Source organism: Silurus meridionalis, chromosome 28, assembly GCF_014805685.1.
Source record: "Silurus meridionalis isolate SWU-2019-XX chromosome 28, ASM1480568v1, whole genome shotgun sequence".
NCBI lineage: Eukaryota > Metazoa > Chordata > Actinopteri > Siluriformes > Siluridae > Silurus > Silurus meridionalis.
In genome coordinates, this window is record NC_060911.1 from 16,345,278 (window position 1) to 16,365,965 (window position 20,688).

The 20,688-nt window shown below is 39.8% G+C and overlaps 1 protein-coding gene across 1 annotated transcript; it reads right to left on the reverse strand.

The window, feature by feature from the left end:
* Nucleotides 1-1,191: 1,191 nt before the first annotated feature.
* Nucleotides 1,192-7,939, reverse strand: LOC124381508 (5-hydroxytryptamine receptor 4). The gene is made up of 2 exons (XM_046843220.1): nucleotides 7,757-7,939; nucleotides 1,192-3,639 (listed from the first exon to the last, which is right to left on the reverse strand). The coding sequence occupies exon 2, from the start codon at nucleotides 3,629-3,631 to the stop codon at nucleotides 2,564-2,566; it is 1,068 nt and encodes a 355-aa protein (XP_046699176.1). The 5' UTR covers nucleotides 3,632-3,639; nucleotides 7,757-7,939; the 3' UTR covers nucleotides 1,192-2,563.
* Nucleotides 7,940-20,688: the final 12,749 nt, after the last annotated feature.

Consider the following 20,688-nt stretch of genomic DNA (forward strand, 5'->3'; position numbering starts at 1 on the left):
AAAACAGGTCCAAGTCTAGGATCAGATCGATGCCAAGCAGTGCCATGTGACATACCAGTGGGTCATTTTGCACACAAGTGAAATGTTACCTTCAAAAGTATTTACAGGAAATGTCGAACAAACATCTGCTCTTTGAGGAAAACAACCCGAAATGCTGCTGAGTCAGCCCATGACCTGGGAGGGAATCCATCAGAAAACGCTGACGAGTGACCAAATGGTGTAAACTGTTCCTCGAAGTTAAGCAAGATGTCATCACCTAATGTCCACCCCCAACTCAGAGTTCTGTGAATAAACTCATGCTAAGAGAAGAGGGCCGGCATGCCGGATGGTTCAAGTCATCACAAAGACTTCCTGTTGTGCATATGTTTTTCAGCTGGAAAACATGGCATCCTGTAATAGGATGAGGGTGAGAACTTTGCACTTCCAATAGCTGCGAAAAAAACATTTGAACCTTCTACACAGAAGTTACCATCTCTCTTTCTCCCTCACCCTCTCCATCTTTCTCTCTTTCAGGGTAGATTCCCGGCATCAGCTCCAGAACTAATTACATCATGCAAACCCAAACGCATCCCCATTTTCTATTTTTGTACCACTATGGTTTTTGTTTTATTCCCCAGGAGCAGTATTTTTCCCCCTCAGGCCTACATGTGACACTGACACTTATTCAGAATCAGGCAATGACAGCAGACAGATATGCGAGACGATTTAATTGCAATGCGCAATGCAGCTGACTCGTACGAGACACAGAGTCAGGCTCAGCTGGTTTATCTGGAAATAAATTGCTAATTATTTATTTCATGTCATTCCACATGAATATATTTATTTATTTACTCAGCACATTATAAATTCTGTCATCGTGTCGTGTATTGAACAATGCGATTGGGCGGTGCATGGAATATACTGTATATATAAATAAAAACTAACGGTTCCATTCGATTTCGCTACATTCAGGGGAAACAATTCAAAACATAAAATTGCTGTTTATTATTAATGCAGTTTATTATTAACATTTTACATTAAGATCAACAGTTTACATTTTTTCAAAAACAATTTGGAATAAAATGCCTGCTTGGATAAGTAGTATAAATCAAATGAATGCAGGACACTTTTTAATCTAATTGATTAAATTGATTTAATCAATTAAATTAATTGATTCAAATTAAATAAATAGAAAAATAACAATAAATAGGTTACATTTGTTAGACCCCATTTGGCTGAAACAGATGTGTTTAAGTGCATTCCTTCCATCCTTCATTCATTCAATACCTCGAAATGCCGGTGTCAGGATTTTGTCCTTTTAAGAGAAATTATTAAAGCTGAGATTGTCGTAAAAACCTTGGTGATGGCAGGAAGTGGCAGTGACTTACAACAATTCATATTTCCGCTATGGAGTAAATAGACACTGCGCAAACCTAGAGTTTTTATACCCCTGGCATTGTTGTGTATATGTTTAAGTTTAATAATCCAAAAACCCCCACTACGTTCAAAGTGTGTGGTGGAGTCTAAAGAAACTCGCAGTCCAACACGATACATTCCTGAGGGAACTCAGATCGAACTGAAAACCCTGTACTCTAATGGTTCGGTGCGAATACGTCTAACCGCATACACTTCAATAATACAATTAATTGGTTGAAAAGTAAACAAAAAAACATTTAGAAATATTTCAGTTCTCCTTCACCTTCATGATGCCAGTATGCTATTAGCTGTTATACTGCACTGTTTATGCTTGTCTACATTCTACTGAGGTACTTTTGACATTTCATATCAAGAAGATCCTGCAATGTACGTGCACATACTATATATGTTGGATAACTTTCTGAGCAACTCCAGTTGTAAAGAGTAAAGCTGCTGGAATTGATAACAAGGTACACTATATGGACAAAAGTATTGGGACACCTGACATTACCAGCCACTGATTCCCAAACAGAAACGTGGAGTCACACAGTTGTATGGTGAATTCTTGAATTCTTTGGATGTGGTAAAATTTAATATTCCCTATACTATAGTTTATGCTATTGACCCAATCTGAACACCTTTGGGAGGAATTGGAACGGCACCCCAGGCTTCCTTAACTTACAAAAGTACTTTACGTTACTAATGCCCTTATGGCTAAATAATCCCAAATCTCAAAATTCACTTCCTAAAATCTAGTGGAACTTCTTCCCAGAAGAGTGGTGTGTTTATTATGGGGCTAATGGGATACATTGGGGTGTTCAGAAAGCACTTACCTATTTTGTGCTCAGGTGTCTAAAAATGTTTGTTCATATACTATTAAAGTCTTGATTTGCATTCAGCAATTCACAAAACAAGACTTTGATCAAAAGGAAAGCAAAAATTAAAACAATCTAAGCCATCAGGCCTTTGCCACCCAATGCGCCTCACATTAGCTTCGAGACCACTTCAACTTATGCAAGTGACCTAGAGTGGTCAATCAAAACAAATCCTTATATATTTGATCTCTAGAGATGTCTCACAGTGATGATGTTCTGAAATCCCAGGATCATTAAGCTTCCACTGGTGTCAAATAACACAAATAACACGTGCACAGAATTGGAGGTCCCCATTATTTCTCAGTGTGCTCATTCGTATCCTTCTTAGAATGAGAAAGGTCCATGCTTGGGGCTGATCCAGGAAGACATATCCTGCAGCCCATGATCATTAGAAAAGCTCTACGGAAGGACCTGTTGAAGAAACCATAGAGGAAAGGATTCAAAGAGGAGTTGATGTAACCCAACCAGAGGAAAATGTCCCATATCACACTTGTTGTTTGGTATTCAATGAAAGGATCCACAATGTTCACAGTGAAGAATGGCAACCAGAAGAGGATGAAGACACCCATGATGATACCAAGGGTTTTTGCTGCCTTCTTTTCCCTCCTTAAGTAGTTGCGGTGCTTCAGTTTCTTGCTGGAACTCTTGCCCATACCAGCCGCCATCTGAGATTCCAAAGCACTGATTTGCATCGCTTGTCGTTTGGCAGCTTTGTAAATCTTCCAGTAAGCAAATAGCATTGTAGCCATTGGAAGATAAAATGCCACAAGCGAAGCTATGATGGCATAGACGCGGTTTACCAGGAGGACGCACACGTTCTCAGGCAAGGGTACATCTAGTCCAAGCTCATGTAGTCCAAGGAGGATGGGTCCAAATGAGATGAGCAGAGGAACAGCCCAGCAGATGACAATTAGCAGAGCCACGCGACTACGGGACATCTTGAAGGAATAGACAAGCGGGTTACAGACGGCGTAGTATCTGTCAAATGCTATACAACTCAGGTGAAAGATAGAAGCCGTGCACAGCATAACGTCCAGACTGGAATGTAGCTGGCAGAACATTTTGCCAAAGTTCCAGCAACCTTCCACAGTTCGTATCATGCTGTAAGGCATGACCACCAAACCTACCAGGAAGTCAGCAACTGCTAACGACATTACAAAAGAGTTTGTGTGTGACTGGAGCTGTTTAAAATAAGCAATAGCTAGCACCACGAGAACGTTTCCAACCACTGTGCAAAAAATTCCAACCATTATGAAGCTGTACAGAGCTACCCGGAGACTCAGGCTCCTTGCTTTGGCACATTCCAAATAACCAATGAATGACTTGTTACTGAGGTCCGTCCACGCTGAGCTGTTTGCCATGGTAAATTCTAGAGAAATGAAAAATAATACACATAAGCATTAGTTAGCATCATTATGATTGAGATTATAGCCTCATCACAAAGTCACTAATACTTGTTGAGTGTTTCCCCTTTGACCATGCTTGCGGAATGTTGTTTCTTCTAGTTTGGCTAGTTCATTTTAGAGCATGCCACTTGTGATTGCCTTGCTACTAATCTTGGCGATAATCTATTCCATGAAAGAAGGCAGACATTTGGAGGCTTACACAGGGTGACACAAGCGTCCAAAAAATGAGCGATCTGTGCAACATCTGATTATGGCAGGCACAAAACAACCAAATACATGTCACTCAGACACTCTGGCATTCTTGCAACGCAATGCCTTTCATGCCTGAGGTGAGCCAAAAACAACAGAAAAAACACCACCCTTAATTTAAGCACTTTCGAGGACTGAGTGGAGTTTCTGCAAAGTGAAAACATCTGGATTATTCCAAAGGGGAAATGATCAAGTGTAACATTATCTCTGACTCAATTTGTCCCAGTAAATGAGTGATAACAGAATGTGAACAAAAAAAATTACATCAGTGAGAATGAACAAAACTGAGGTTTAGTTACTCATGAACAGGGTTGCCAGGTCTGCGGCAAAATATATCTAAAGAAATGTACATCAGAAACTTGAAAGTAGTGCAAAAATGTAGGTTTTATATGACAGACAAGTTTCTGCATGGTTTTTTGTTTATTTATTACGTTTTTTCTTTCGCATCATGTCTCCTTGATGATCTTGTTTGATTAAAAATCACACTACAGTTTAAAACTTTTTTTTTTCACATTTTTCTTTTTTATTTCACTGATTATACATGCTATTTGACTGGGAATATCCTGATGATAAATCCACCCTTGTATGACTAGGTACTGTTTTGGGGAATTGGTTGCTTAGTGGTTAAGGCTCTGGGATAACCACTGGGATAACCTCTGGGGAACTCATGACCTTCAGCTCCAAACCCCGAACTGCAAATCCTAGGCCCCTGAGCAAGGCCCTTAACCCCATAGCTGTTCAGTTGTATAAATGAGATAAAATGTAAGTCGCTCTGGATAAGGGCATCTGCCAAATGTAAATGTAATTTAAATGTTGGGGGTTAAAGTCTCACTATAGTCAAGTTGCCACTGTTGGGCCTCTTGTGGGGTACTGTATCATGTCTGACCACAGCTTTCTAACATCACTGGGATATAGGAAGAAAGAATTTCACTGTGCTGTAATGTAGCTGTGACAAGTATAAAGCACCTCTACTTCTTTGTGACCACCAGTTGCCCCATCACATAACAGTAGTGATGAGAAGATCGGATCATTTTAGCGACTTGGTTCTTGAAATCTCTTTCATCACAATATACAGTACAAATCTTTTTGGAGTCATTTCAATCATTTTGTTCCTTTAATCCTTTAATCATAGAGTCTAGGGGAGTCACGTGATAAAAGAACGAACAACTCGGACTAGAAGAGCTGAGAGATGAACTACTCAGTATTGGCTCAAATGGTTTCGATAAATAATTTTGTTTTCAAAGTAAATTTTATTCGCATTATGAAAATTATTAGGCTATCTGGAAATGAAACTTGCTGGACCAGGAGGTCAATTGTAAAAGAAAAAACTTTAAAAAATCTAGTTTACATTTATGGCAATTTTCCATATGCCCTTATTCAGGGTCAAATACCATGTTCTTGATAGTGTTGGTATTTGAACTCATTGCTTTCTGATCCAAAGCACAATCCCAAAGCCTTTATCACTGAGTAGAAGCTATTTCAGGCAGATTTATCAGCCTAGTTTCATTTAATAAATAGAAAAATAAGAAAACAAGTTTTTTAAAATCAGTTTATTAAGTTGATTTGTTCTCATCCCTAAAGGTTCCACAAGACAGCCAATGACTGCTAATGCCATTTCACCATCGACTACTTCGTGTTTATTTTTGCAAATTCAAATCTTCATGGAATTCAGACAACTCCGCGAGGCTCAACAGCATCTGGGAAGTTCTAGGTCTGGCAGAAAATAAAATTAGGTGGGAGGGAAGAATGGAACGAGGAGGTGTTTGGAATCGTTCTAGTTCAGTAAGAATTGAAATTTAATGAAGACCACTGGGAAAAAAAAAACGAGTCCAGGATGATTATATACAGAACATCATCATGGATCTTTAGAATAAATTCAGCCATGATAATTAAACCACCTGCCTAATATTGTATAGGTTCTACTTGTACCACCAAAAACAGTGACCTATCAAGGCTTGGACTTAACAAGACCAATGAAGGTGTGCTGTGGTATCATGAACCAAGATGTTCCCACCATATTCTTTCATTTGCATGGTGGAGACTCCATGAAAAGTTTCTTTTGCTGACTCGATGTTTTATCAATCTATCACCTTAAGCTCTTTGTTAAGGGTTCTGGTTTGAGGAACTTGACATTGTTCTGAACAACCTACTGTTTTTTTCTGCCTTGCTTTCTTCTCATTGTGCATCCTCATTCCTTAGATGTTCCACTTAAATTTGTGGAGATTTGTTGAGCCATAAGGTTGTTAGTACATCCAGGTACTGATGGAGGTGAAGTGAGCTGAGGAGGTCTGGTTTGCAGTTGGTGTTCACTTTCATCAAGACATTATGAAATTGTGTGCCTTTAAGTTTGTGGCAACAGTTTGTAGAAGAATCTCATATGTTTGGGAAAAGTCAGGTGTTTCTCAATGTGTTCTTCAAAGTGTCCTAGCGCATATTCTCATCTGCTTTTAATACACGCTTGAGAGATTGAAACTCCGAGAAGGATTCGGTTTTGGTTTGGGATTATATAAGTATATTACTGCAATAAAAAAAAATTAAAAAATCTTGTTCTGCTTAATATCCCATCAGTTCTGTACAAACACAAGCCCTACTGACAAGAACCCTCATTTCATCTGAGCACACACAAGTGGCTGCTCATTAACAACAGCCTGTGTGGACATATTGCGAAGCGGAAGTGTGTGTGTGTGTGTGTGTGTGTGTGTGTGTGTGTGTGTGTGTGTGTGGTCCTTTCCCATATCTTTCCCAATTAAATCCCTCCAAGGAAAAGATGTAAATAGATGTTCGTTTAGAGTGCACAGTTAAATCATAATCATGATACTACTTTTTCCCCTCTGATTTTAAAGTTTAGACCCAATCTGAAAAAGGCCTACAAAGTGCTTTTTATTTATTTAAATCCCTTCTCGTGGTAAACATTTCCCAATGGATAGCAAAATAAATTGTCTGTAATCCTCACAGAGAGCTTAAGTGATTGTTTCATAGCGATTGTTATTTAGGGAAAATGAGTCCAGCTTCTAGTCCTGGAGGAGTAGAAGTATGTATATATATATAGGAGTATATATATAGGAGTATTATATATATATATATATATATATATATATATATATACATACTTCTACTCCTCCACTAAATAAACTACTAAATAAATAAAAAGCACTTTGTAGGCCTTTTTCAGATTGGGTCTAAACTTTAAAATCAGAGGGGAAAAAGTAGTTTTTTTTAATTTTTATTTGCAAGAAAGAGCATAAAAGAGAGACCAGTGAGAAACAGAGAGAACCAGAAATCACTTGTTCTACCACAACTGTAATCCTAAAAAACATCTGTTGATTTGATCTTTAATAATTAAGAATATAGAATTGTTCTTGAATAAAACACTTCGAAACTTCGAGCAACTAATTCACATGAATGCAATATTTAAACAGTAATAGAAATCAAGAGCACTGAAATAACCGAAGTAACAAATATTTGCAATGGTTTTGCACCATTTTGAAATTGTTCCTAATAAAAAAAAAAAATAGGATGATTTTCGATGTAAAAGTAATGTTTGGTATATAATTGAGAAATTCCCCCACTGTGGGACGAATAAAGGTATATCTTATAATGCATGAGGTCAATAACATCCCTGAAAAAGTAATAATATCACCAAAGCTTAACACTCTCTCCTCTCTACACAGTTATGAACCTGAGCATTCTTTCATTTTAAATCTTATAAAAAAAACTAAATTAAAACATAACAAAAATGTTACTATTAAAATGTATAATAATAATGATAACTAAATTATACAACAATAATCCCAAACCTCCCAAATTCTAGGACAAATCAAGGATACTTACTTCCCGAGCAAGAAAACTTATTTTTCCGTATTCAGCTGGTTGTACGTTTCCTGCTTGCTCTCCTTTGGCCCATTCCTGATGGACAGAAGCTTGAATGGATGGTCTAAAAATGAATTTGTTGCATGTCTGTAATGCGTCTAAGATGCGCCTGGGTGCGAGCAAACGCTTGTGCCAATGTGTGTGTGCGAGTGTGAGCATGCTAATTTGAATGTGCTACATTAATTACAGCAAAAGCCCAGCTCTGTTTGAATGTAGGCAGGCATTAGGGGCAGAGGGCGTATTCATAGTTGACTATTGTGATGCTAATGAGATTTTTTGTTGTTTTTTTTTTTTTTTTGCTTTTCTGCGCACAAAATGTTCCCTGAATTATTTCTGTTTAATCTTTAGAAGCATCCAAACCGAACGTGACATTTACATACTGTTTAAACAGGCTTGCATTGGTAAATAAAATGTGGATTTCACTCTTCTTTCAGAAACATGAACCCAATCGTCCTACACGCAGCCTTTACTGAGGTTTTGCACGTTTTCTGTATGCAAAATTTCAAGGACAGAATTTATTCTTCAGAAATATATAGTATCTGTGTTCTTCTGGGATTCGGGATTCCTGTGATGAGATGCCATCTGTAATGAGTTTTGGGCAACAGCTTGGGTCTCTGATGCCATCATGGAGAGCAGGAGTTGGGGGGTCATCTGCATACCAAAGTGGAAGAAGAAAACATATGAAGACATGATCAAGAGAACTCAAATCAAATCAAATTTTATTTGTCACATACACATCCATACAGGGTACGACATGCAGTGAAATTCTTTTATGACTGTCCGGCATGAGGGAATAAAATGTGGTGAAAAATATAAAACAAAGAAAAAGAAGGCAGATAAATAAAGTATAAAAACTATAGAAAAATAAGGATATATAAAGATACATATATATATATATATATATATATATATATATATATATATATATATATACACATACATACACACACACACACACACACACACACATATATATATATATATATATATATATATATATATATATATATATATATATATATATATATATAACCCAGCCATAACCCAGCCATTATGGATGCACAAGCCAGTGCACTCTTAGTGCCGGTCCCAAGCCCGGGTAAATGGGGAGGGTTGCGTTAGGAAGGCCATCCAGCGTAAAACATGTGCCAAATCAAATATCACGGATCACAAATGAGAATTTCATACCGGATCGGTCGAGGCCGGGTTAACAACGACCGCCACAGGTATCGTTAGCTGACAGGGTACCGGTGGAAATTGGGCTACTGTTGGCGAAGGAGGAGAAGGAGAGGAGGAAGACCTCTACAGAGACGGCAGGGAAAGGAGAAGTGGAGGAGAGTAGAAGTTCGGGTTGGTACTTTAAATGTTGGTACTATGACGGGTAAAGAGAGAGAGGTAGCTGATATGATGGAGAGAAAGGTAGATATGCTGTGTGTTCAGGAGACCAAGTGGAAAGGAGTAAGGCCAGGAACATTGGAGGTGGATTTAAACTGTTTTATCATGGTGTGGATGGAAGAGAAATGGTGTAGGGGTGATTCTGAAGGAAGAGTACAGTAAGAGTGTAGTGGAGGTGAAGAGTTTCTGATAGGGTGATGATCGTGAAGGTGGAAGTTGAAGGGATGATGATAAATGTCATCAGTGCCTATGCTCCACAAGTTGGCTGTGAGATGGAGGAGAAGGAAAGATTCTGGAGTGAATTAGATGAAGTGGTAGATGGTGTACCTAGGAAAGAACGATTGGTGATTGGGGCAGACTTTAATGGGCATGTAGGTGAAGGGAACAGAGGTGATGAGGAGGTGATGGGTAGGTATGGTTTTAAGGAGAGGAATGTGGAAGGGCAGATGGTGGTAGATTTTGCTAAAAGGATGGAAATGGCAGTGGTGAACACTTATTTTAAGAAGAAGGAGGATCATAGGGTGATGTATAAGAGTGGAGGAAGGTGCACACAGGTGGACTATGTGCTATGCAGGAGATGCAACCTGAAGGAGATTGGAGACTGTAAGGTGTTGGCAGGGGACAGTGTAGCTAGACAGCATCGGATGGTGGTCTGTAGGATGGTTTTGGAGGTGAAGAAGAGGAGGAGAGTGAGGACTGAAAGAAGAATAAAATGGTGGAAACTTAAGGAGGAATAGTGTAGTGTAAGGTTCAGGGAAGAGGTCAGACAGAGGCTCGGTGGTGTTGAAGAGGTGTTGGATGATTGGGCAACTACTGCAGGAGTGATGAGGAGGCAGCTAGAAAAGTACTTGGTGTGACATCTGGAAATAGAAAGCAAGACAAGGAGATGTGGTGGTGGAATGAGGAAGTGCAGGAGAGCATAAGGAGAAAGAGGTTGGCAAAACAGAAGTGGGATAGACAGAGTGATGAGAAAAGTAGGCAGGAGTACAAGGAGATGCGGCAGCAGGTAAAGAGGATGTGGCGAAAGCCAAGGAAAAGGCATATGAGGAGCTGTATGAGAGGTTGGACACTGAGGAAGGAGAAAAGGATTTATACCGATTGGCCAGTCAGAGGGACCGAGCTGGGAAGGATGTACTGCAAGTTAGAGCAGTAAAGGATGGAGAGGAAATGTGTTGACTAGTGAGGAGAGTGTGTTGAGAAGGTGGAGGAGTATTTTGAGCAGCTGATGAATGAGGAAAATCAGAGAGAGAAGGTTGGATGATGTGGAGTTGGTGAAGCAGGATGTAGATAGGATTAGTAAGGAGGAAGTGAGAGCAGCGATTAAGAGGATGAAGAGTGGAAAGTCGGTTGGACCAGATGACAAACCGGTAGAAGCGTGGAGATGTTTAGGAGAGATGGCAGTGGGTTTTGACCAGATTGTTTAACAGGATTTTGGAAGGTGAGAAGATGCCTGAGGAATGGAGAAGAAGTGTGCTGGTACCGATCTTTAAGCATAAAGGAGATGTGCAGTCTTGCAGTAACTACAGGGGAATTAAGTTGATCAGTCACACCATGAAGTTATGGGAAAGAGTAGTGGAAGCCAGGCTGAGAGAAGAGGTGACCATCTGTGAGCAACAGTATGGTTTCATGCCGAGGAAGAGCACCACAGATGCCTTATTTGCTTTGAGGATGTTGATGGAGAAGTATAGAGAAGGACAGAAGGAATTGCATTGTGTATTTGTGGATTTAGAGAAAGCGTAGGACAGGGTGCCAAGAGAGGAGTTGTGGTATTTATGAGGAAGTCAGGTGTGTCAGAGAAGTATGTGAGGGTGGTGCAGGACATGTATGAGGACAATGTGACGGCAGTGAAGTGTGCAGTAGGTTCGACAGACTGGTTCAGGGTGAAGGTTGGACTGCATCAAGGATCGGCCCTGAGCCCTTTCCTGTTTGCAGTGGTGATGGACAGGTTGACGGACGAGGTCAGACAGGAGTCTCCCTGGACTATGATGTTTGCGGATGATATTGTGATTTGTGGTGAGAGTAGTGAGCAGGTTGAGAAGAGCCTGGAGAGGTGGAGATATGCGTTGGAGAGAAGGGGAATGAAAGACAGTAGGAGTAAGACAGAGTACATGTGTGTGAATGAGAGGGAGGGCAGTGGAGTGGTGCGGTTGCAGGGAGAAGAGCTGGAAAAGGTGGAGGAGTTCAGGTACCTGGGGTCAACAGTGCAAAGTAATGGAGAGTGTGTTAGAAGTAAAGAAAAGAGTGCAGGCAGGGTGGAGTGGGTGGAGAAGAGTGACAGGAGTGATTTGTGATAGTAGGGTATCTGCAAGAATGAAAGGGAAAGTTTATAGGACTGTGGTGAGACCTGCGATGTTGTATGGATTAGAGACAGTGGCATTGAGTAAAAGACAGGAGATGGAGCTGGAGGTAGCAGAGCTGAAGATGTTAAGGTTTTCGTTGGGAGTGATGAGGATGGACAAGATTAGAAATGAGTTTATTAGAGGACAGCGCATGTAGGATGTTTTGGTGACAAGGTGAGGAGGCGAGATTGAGATGGTTTGGACATGTGCAGAGGAGGGACATGAATTATATTGGTAGAAGAATGCTGAGGATGGAGCCACCAGGTAGAAGGAAAAGAGGAACGCCAAGGAGGAGGTTCATGGATGTGGTGAGGAAGACATGCAGGTAGTTGGTGTGAAAGAGGCAGATGTAGAGGACAGGGTGGTATGGAGACGGATGATCCGCTGTGGCGACCCCTAATGGGAGCAGCCGAAAGAAGAAGAAGAAGAAAGATACATACACACATATATATATATATATATATATATATATATATATATATATATATATATATATATATATATATATATATATATACAAAAAAATGCTTATGGCAGTGAGCAGTTAAACAGTAAACAACAGTAAACAATTCAAGCATGGTTTTTAATTGTCCATAAGTGTCCGTGTGCAGTATGGTGTGGTGTAAAGTGTCCATAATTGTACGTGTGCGGTATGGTGTGGTGTAAAGTGTCCATAAGTGACCGTGTGCGGTATGGTAAGGTGTAAAGTGCCGTGTGCAGAATAGTTGGTATAAAAATATGAAATGTAAAGTGCACTGTGCTGTGCAAGTCCAGTGTCTAAAGTGTCATAGCACGAAAAGTGAGATGTGTGCAGGGAAAAAAGGTCTGATGATGCAGAGAGTGGGCCAGTGTTTTAGATCCTGTGTGTCTCCTTGTTTAAGCTCCTCTTTATTCTCTCTGTGTTCACTTACAGGGAGCGGAAGCGTTTCCCCGAACGCAACAAAGAAAAGAGTCCATTGTTGGGATGGCTGAGGTCCTTCACAATCTTCCTGGCTCTGGTCCGGCACCGCGTGCAGTAGATGTCCTGCAGGTTAGGGAGTTCGGTGTGGATGTTACGTTCAGCTGAACGCACCACCCTCTGGAGGGCTCGCCTGTCCTGCATGGTGCTGTTCCCGAACCAGAAGATGATGCTACCCATCAGAACGCTCTCAATGGTGCAGGTGTAGAAAGTCTTTAGCACCTGAGAGGGGAGTTTAAAGTCCCTTAAGCGTCTCAGATGGTACAGATGCTACCGGGCCTTCTTCACCAGGGTGTTGGTGTGACAGGACCAAGACAGGTCCTGTGTGATGTGAATACCTAGGTACCGGAAACTGTCCACTCTCTTCACTGGGGTCCCGTTGATGTTTAGCGGTTGGTATGACATGTGCTGGGATTTCAACTCACAATGTCTTTTGGAACAGAAGTCCAAAGTCCAAAGCAAGTACTTTGTCCACTTACATTTACAGCAGATGTGCACGAGAACCCAGCAGCGGCCGCTTATTGGTGGGATTTGAACTTGTGACCTTCTGATTGAGGGATGCCGTTGAAAGATCTAGATCAGAGGTATTCCACTGAGATGTCCATATTTTTTTCAATTGAAATCCACAATCCACAATCCTGTTCTGATCTCAGGTTCTAGTGCTTGCTTTGCTAAAAGGAACTCATACATAGGTTCCTTGTGATGGCGTGACCGATGCAGCCCCCATCCCTGCGCTCTGCTTTCATGAACTGTCCTGGGTTTTTATAACCGCACACAAGAGGCTCATCCACTCCCACGCCGTTCTTATTACAGACCAGTCATTCATATGTAATCAGAAGCTGTGCTAATGAACAGAAAGCTAAAGAAAAGCTGCCAGTGATATGTCCAGGCTGGAAAACGACTCTGCTGCAGTGATTCTGAATTTTATTAAGTAGCATTTTCTATTAACGTTTTTAAAATTAGCATAATTAATTGCACTGAAAGAGTTTTTAAGGATGAATGTCTAATTTATTAGTAATAGAGTGTCACAAATATATATAAAAATATAAATATTAATAAAGTAGATGTTTCTGTTACTTCTATGAAATTGTACTTAAGTACAAGGTATTGGTCTAAAAATCTAATTTGAAATTTACTCAAAGTAAAATGTACAGATTTCCTTTTTTTAACAGCGTTGGGGAGGGGGGGGTGCAGCGTTATATATATTAAACTAGTTGTTTTTAATTGAAATTCAAATGCAATCACAAACAAAATTATTAAATAATAATAATAATAATAGTAATAATAATAATAATAATAATAATAATAATAATAATAATAATAATAATAATAAAAGTGTGTAAATTGAGATTAATGTTATGCATGTTCACAGCAAAAATTTGATTTAGGAAAATGAAAGTAATCGCAAATGCAGATTTAAAAATCAGATTTAAAGAGCACACGCTTCAAACAATCCACCATTTTTTCTGCATTTTACATACACCAACTTTAACTATAGTTTCAATAAAATAAAAATATCACAATGCAGTGAAGGACAATTTATGATAAACAGAATGAGAAACTTCACCTTTCATATCTTCTGGTCTGTGTCATTCGTTCTTTTGTCACGTGACTCCCATAATTATGATATCAGTAATGTCAATATTCGGACCAAAAAAACCTGATCTATTGTTCTGTTTAGCATCCTAGGGCCTGATCTAACTCGGACTAGAAGAGTCAAGAGGTAAACGATTCGATTCTGTTTCCTGTACGTAATCTAGGGAGATCTAGTAAAAAAATTAACGAATCACACTTTGAGACAACTCGTTCTTTTGAGTCAGATTAAAGACTCATTAAAAATGAACAAATTGTTCATTAACACCCCATCACTACAGGAGGAGTATTTTTAGTGGTTATAGGAAAACACATGCAAGAATGGGTTAGGGTTAGGGTTAGGTTTAGCAGGAACAGAAGGAGTATTTTTCATTAATTTAGGTGTAAATTAATGAAAATTGTTAGTAATTATAGCAATAAACAATGAAAGTATGATTAACAAGCTTTGGGAATGAATCACATATGCACATATGCACTAAACTGTCTAACTTGTAAAATCCTCTTATTGCTCTATTGGCTTTAGTCTGGCAGAACAGTGAGACATCCATGATTTAGCATGTGGGAGGAAATCCTCTCAAGGGCCTCCTGACTCACCCAAGAGTAAAAACAACCTGTAATTACACAACGGCTCATAACACCTATATGCATGGGGCAAAGCTGCCAATCTGGGGGGACTGATAGAGTATAATAAAGACTGGCAGGAGGAAACCCTCTCCATTCTCCAGGGCTCAAAAACAGCTCATATCAGCCTAAAGCTAACATTGGGCCGGTGTCTTCCTTTCCGTTCTGAACTAATAAATGTTTATGTGTACTGTGAGTTACTGCTGTTCCAGCAATGCTCTAAAAGCAAACACACACTGAGGTCATTAGGAGACCATTGTAAATTTGACCTGAAGGATTTCTTAGAGGGGAAAAATAAATGTCTATTGCAGGAAGCCTGGGAAGAAAAGTGTGTTGAATGTCCTTCAGAAGCATTAGGAGTTTGTGGTGGGTTTTTTATTATATAAAGTCTGAATGAAAAGGTCAGAATGAATCCACACCAGAAACTTCAATATAATAACCGTTTCTTTTTGCTTCATCGTCGTGGGGCATGAAAAATGGATTTAATCAAGTTCTTTTCATTCTTCTTTAATAAGGCTTTTAAAATAACAGTATAGAATGTTTTTATTCTAAATGTACTTAAAAGGTTCCCTTTGCATCCGTTTTCCGTCTGATTTGCATTCATAAGTTCCGAACAATCCCGGAAATCACTTTTTTAGGACAGTTCGTGCACAGCAAATGGACTAATTAAACACGATTCACTGTATTTACATATTCAAGTGCTTCACGAGCAGAGCCGTGCACAGATATTTTGATGGGCAGTTCCCCAAACCAAAAAAGGGGCACTAAGGGGGTGAGTGCTTGTTAATACAAATGATCCAGTTGTTACAAATACACAATTAAAAGAAGTCAGCACACTCTGTACTCTTTATTGTAGACTTTATTGTAGATGTTTTAATAGAATACACATTGATAATAATAACAGAAACTATTTACTATTTTACTTTCTGATATTTACCTGTTCCTTTTACAGGAAACCCTCGTTATTAGGTACTATATCCTAAAATATCTCACTAACCCCATCTTTTAGGATTTCCCACTTACACATTATTTCGTATAGGATTGTGGATATTTTGTACAAGCACTTTTGTTGGTAGCACTTTTAGAAGACTGAGAGCAAATTATTACTGACAGAAATACAAAAACTAAACACCAAACTATTAAATCTTTAATGAGGGCTATAATGAGGGCTGTAATGCATCTACCTGTTCAAACACAGACCTTTGGGAACTCCCCCCGGGCCACCCCTCTGTGCATGTTCAAGAGCATTTTGGGTAAATGATAATTTGATAGTTGCTGACATTTGAATAGGAAAAGTCTATGAACAAGTCACAGATTTTGGACCTTATCCAGTCCTCATACTGTGTATTTTTTGTTTGGGTACCAGTATAAGCCCAAAGCTTTTCAGAACCCAGGACAACAGGTTCTGAATATGGGACATCAGTTCAACAGTCACAAATGGTCCCTGGCCTCGGAAGATTTCAACTTAAACAGCATTTGCTAGAAGAAGGAGCTCTCGCCACGCGTGATAAGACACATCTTAGTTTTATATTAAACCCAGACTCCATGACAAAGCAAAGAGATAAAACGTTTTAGAACAAAAATTAATTTGATGGATTTTTCTTTCTGCTCTGAAGCCAAAAAAAAAAAAAAAAACAAGCTATTAGACTAACTATAAGATTTATTTTTTTGAAGAAATTCTTCTGAGGCAGTGTGAGAATTGAAGATAAAGATGAGTACCCAAAAAAATCCTCATCCAAATCTCACCACTTTCATTTAATTTCATCCCACTTCCAGTTCGTTTTTTTTTTTAAAGGAGAAACATTCAAATAAACATAATTTAATGTAATAATCAGTGTTTTAGTTATTTACAGGATCAAAGACAGAGGTGGATTGAATTGGCACAAACTGTACAAAAAAGCCCTCAGCTGCTTAGTTTGTTCTCTTAGTTTAGAACGAATTGTACAGTATGTCACTCTGGATGATATATATATATATATATATATATATATATATATATATATATATATATATATATATACATACACACACACACACACACACACACACACACACACAACTCCCTGAGACTTAATGAGGATAAAACAAGGAATCAAAAGATTCAAAATAAAACCCATTTTATATATATATATATATATATATATATATATATATATATATATATATATATATATATATATATATATATATACACAGTGAGGAAAATAAGTATTTGAACACACTGCTATTTTGCAAGTTCTCCCACTTAGAAATCATGTAGGGTCTGAAATTGTCATCGTAGGTACATGTCCACTGTGAGAGACATAATCTAAAAAAAAAAAAATCCAGAAATCACAATGTATGATTTTTTAACTATTTATTTGTATGATAGAGCTGCAAATAAGTATTTGAACACCTGAGAAAGTCAATGTTAATATTTGGTACAGTAGCCTTTGTTTGCAAATACAATGGTCAAAAGTTTCCTGTAGTTTTTCACCAGGTTTGCACACACTGCAGGAGGGATTTTGCCCCACTCCACACAGATCTTCTCTAGATCAGTCAGGTTTCTGGCCTGTCGCTGAGAAACACAGAGTTTGAGCTCCCTCCAAAGATTCTCTATTGGGTTTAGGTCTGGAGACTGGCTAGGCCACGCCAGAACCTTGATATGCTTCCTACAGAGCCACTCCTTGGTTATCCTGGCTGTGTGCTTCGGTTCATTGTCATGTTGGAAGACCCAGCCTCGACCCATCTTCAATGCTCTAACTGAGGGAAGGAGGTTGTTCCCCAAAATCTCGCAATACATGGCCCCGATCATCCTCTCCTTAATACAGTGCAGTCATCCTGTCCCATGTGCAGAAAAACACCCCCAAAGCATGAATCTACCACCCCCATGCTTCACAGTAGGGATGGTGTTCTTGGGATGGTACTCATCATTCTTCTTCCTCCTAACACGTTTAGTGGAATTATGAAACAAAAGTTCTATTTTGGTCTCATCTGACCACATGACTTTCTCCCATGACTCCTCTGGATCATCCAAATGGTCATTGGCAAACTTAAGACGTGCCTGGGCATGTGCTGGTTTAAGCAGGGGAACCTTCCGTGCCATGCATGATTTCAAACCATGACGTCTTAGTGTATTACCAACAGTAACCCTGGAAACGGTGGTCCCAGCTCTTTTCAGGTCATTGACCAGCTTCTCCCGTGTAGTTCTGGGCTGATTTCTCACCTTCCTTAGGATCATTGAGACCCCACGAGGTGAGATCTTGCATGGAGCCCCAGTCCGAGGGAGATTGACAGTCATGTTTTGCTTCTTCAATTTCTAATGATTGCTCCAACAGTGGACCTTTTTTCACCAAGCTGCTTGTCAATTTCCCAGTAGCCCTTTCCAGCCTTGTGGAGGTGTACAATTTTGTCTCTATTGTCTTTGGACAGCTCTTTGGTCTTGGCCATGTTAGTAGTTGGATTCTTACTGATTGTATGGGGTGGACAGGTGTCTTTATGCAGCTAACAACCTCAAACAGGTGCATCTAATTTAGGATAATAAATGTAGTGGAGGTGGACATTTTAAAGGCAGACTAACAGGTCTTTGAGGGTCAGAATTCTAGCTGATAGACAGGTGTTCAAATACTTATTTGCAGCTGTATCATACAAATAAATAGTTTCAAAATCATATATTGTGATTTCTGGATTGTTTTATGTCTTTCACAGTGGACATGCAACTACGATGACAATTTCAGACCCCTCCATGATTTCTAAGTGGGAGAACTTGCAAAATATCAGGGTGTTCAAATACTTATTTTCCTCACTGTATATATATATATATATATATATATATATATATATATATATATATATATATATATATATATATAAAAAAGATGTATAAATATATTAAATAACATTTCAACCCAGCCATTATGGATGCACAAGCCAGTGCACGCTTAGTGCTGGTCCCAAGCCTGGGTAAATGGGGAGGGTTGCGTTAGGAAGGGCATCCAGCATAAAAACATGTGCCAAATCAAATATGCGGATCACAAATGAGAATTTCATACCGGATCGGTCGAGGCCCGGGTTAACAACGACAGGTAACCACAGGTATCGTTAGCCGACAGGGTACCGGTGGAAATTGGGCTACTGTTGGTCGAAGGAGGAGAAGGAGAGGAGGAAGACGTCTACAGAGACGGCAGGGAAAGGAGCAGTGGAGCAGAGTGGAGGTTCCGGTTGGTACTTTAAATGTTGGAACTATGACGGGTAAAGGGAGAGAGGTAGCTAATATGATGGAGAGGAGAAAGGTAGATATGCTGTGTGTTCAGGAGACCAAGTGGAAAGTGAGTAAGGCCAGGAACATTGGAGGTGGATTTAAACTGTTTTATCATGGTGTGGATGGAAAGAGAAATGGTGTAGGGGTGATTCTGAAGGAAGAGTACAGTAAGAGTGTAGTGGAGGTGAAGAGAGTTTCTGATAGGGTGATGATCGTGAAGCTGGAAGTTGAAGGGATGATGATGAATGTCATTAGTGCCTATGCTCCACAAGTTGGCCGTGAGATGGAGGAGAAGGAAAAATTCTGGAGTGAATTAGATGAAGTGGTGGATGGTGTACCTAGAAAAGAATGATTGGAGATTGGGGCAGACTTTAATGGGCATATAGGTGAAGGGAACAGAGGTGATGAGGAGGTGATGGGTAGGTATGGTTTTAAGGCGAGGAATGTGGAAGGGCAAATGGTGGTAGATTTTGCTAAAAGGATGGAAATGGCAGTGGTGAACACTTATTTTAAGAAGAAGGAGGATCCTAGGGTGACATATAAGAGTGGAGGAAGGTGCACACAGGTGGACTATGTAAGAAAGATCCCCTGCCCTCTCGTCTGTGTCTCTTCTCTGCAAGGCCTTAGGAGCGCTCCGGAGCAATGAAAGAACAACCCACACGATTAAAATCAAGTCTGGTTTATTCAATACAACTGCTCAAAGAACTGAGCTGAAAGGCAGGGTATATGTACACATCAGTCCAAGCCATAGTGCGTAAGAAAGGCGGGGGAGGTCATTGCGACACAGACAGAGTTATCGTGTGTTGACAGAGATAGGGGTCAGCGCAGGCATCTACAGGAAACATAGGTGCATATGAAAAAGGAACAGAATGTGCTTACAGCTATCTTCCAACTAAACTATCGCCCTTGGTCTTCTATCATCCTGTCACGCGATAGCACAAAATGTACAGGTCAGCAAAGACAGGAGCATCCTGTCTCCAAGAAGGTCAAGATAGGAAGGTTCACCAAGGCTACTAAAGAATACATTTCAACAATCCCCTCTTTTATACTTAATAATCTTTTTAAGTATAATCACATGAATGTATCAGTGTATTGATCATTAGATGGATTCCACAAACGCATGTACTGCGGTTCTCGGAGAGCGGCTGCTAAGGCCCAAACACGATTCATTAGGCAGCGGAAAATACATGGTCCAAAAACACATAATAAAAGTACAATTACCAACACAGGAACAACCATGGACAGATAGGGGGTCCATTGCCCAAATAGGACATACCAGATCCCCCACCCGCTCTTATCACCCTGTTCGTCTTCCTTAATCGCATGTATGGTGTTTCGCATTTTTTCGACGGCTTGGCTTATTTCCCCGTGAGCATCATCGTGGGCGGGTATGAACGTACAACAGCTATCGCCTATAACCGCGCAAACCCCCCTGCGAGCAGCAAGGAGCATGTCTAAGGCCAGGCGATTCTGCACGGCCGTTAAGCGAAGGTCTGTTAGCTCGGTTCGAACACCCTCAATGGCTCGGATAGTCTTGTTGGCAAAAGTGGCTAGACCATAGTGTGTTACCTCGATCTGATTCCACAAGTGGGTTACACCAATCCGTGGGAAAAAAACAACCTAGAATTTGGTGAACTTGGTTTTCAGTTGATGTTTAGGAGGTGGGAATGACTGATCAGTTGCATCTCTCTTGTGACGGACGTTGTGAGTGCGATTATGCAGTATTATAGATAGGTGGGCGGAGAAT

What these genes read in the sequence shown, in the direction of transcription:
- LOC124381508 (XM_046843220.1), bottom strand. Translation starts at nt 3,631, where the DNA reads ATGGCAAACAGCTCAGCGTGGACGGACCTCAGTAACAAGTCATTCATT.